Here is a 515-nt window from a genome sequence, read left to right on the forward strand (position 1 = left end):
GTGTGTCACTTCTCTCCATGCATGTGGGAATGGGACGGATCCAGGGAGCCACGGGATGACCTCTCCCCCTAGGTCCCGGGCAGGGGCATTGGCTTCTGCCATCCCTACACCCCATCCTTGCAGATTCCCATCCCTGTTCCCTGAGTCTCCCTGCTGGCTGCTGGCCACGGGACAGCCAGCCCGAGCCAGGAAGATCCTGTGGCACTTTGCAGAAGCTGGGGGCGTGGACCCCGAGCACAGCTCAGAGGAGGAGAGCTCCCTGGCTATGGGTAATGCACCAGCCAGGAGAAGGGAGGTGTGGGTGCTGGAGAAGGGGAGAAGGGTCAGCCTCTCATATATGCCCCCTCATATTCCCGGAGCCACAGAACTGGACATGCTGGGCGCAGGGAGCCCCCAGCCCCAGTACCACTCCATCCTGGAGCTGCGGCAGACCTGTGTCACCTGGAGAAATGGACTCATCCTGGGCTTCAGTTCGTGAGGAGGGGAGGGCATGGGTGGGCTAAGTGTCTGAGCCT

General features: G+C 61.9%; 1 protein-coding gene across 1 annotated transcript; it reads left to right on the top strand.

Moving 5' to 3' along the window:
• The first annotated feature begins 6 nt into the window (after positions 1 to 6).
• On the top strand, positions 7 to 509 carry LOC105235303 (putative solute carrier family 22 member 31). Its single transcript, XM_034650051.1, has 2 exons — positions 7 to 269; positions 366 to 509. Exons 1-2 carry the CDS (start codon positions 56 to 58, stop codon positions 476 to 478), a joined length of 327 nt encoding a protein of 108 aa, XP_034505942.1. The 5' UTR covers positions 7 to 55; the 3' UTR covers positions 479 to 509.
• The last annotated feature ends 6 nt before the right edge of the window (positions 510 to 515 follow it).

This window comes from Ailuropoda melanoleuca, unplaced genomic scaffold (genome assembly GCF_002007445.2).
Source record: "Ailuropoda melanoleuca isolate Jingjing unplaced genomic scaffold, ASM200744v2 unplaced-scaffold10358, whole genome shotgun sequence".
Lineage (NCBI taxonomy): Eukaryota > Metazoa > Chordata > Mammalia > Carnivora > Ursidae > Ailuropoda > Ailuropoda melanoleuca.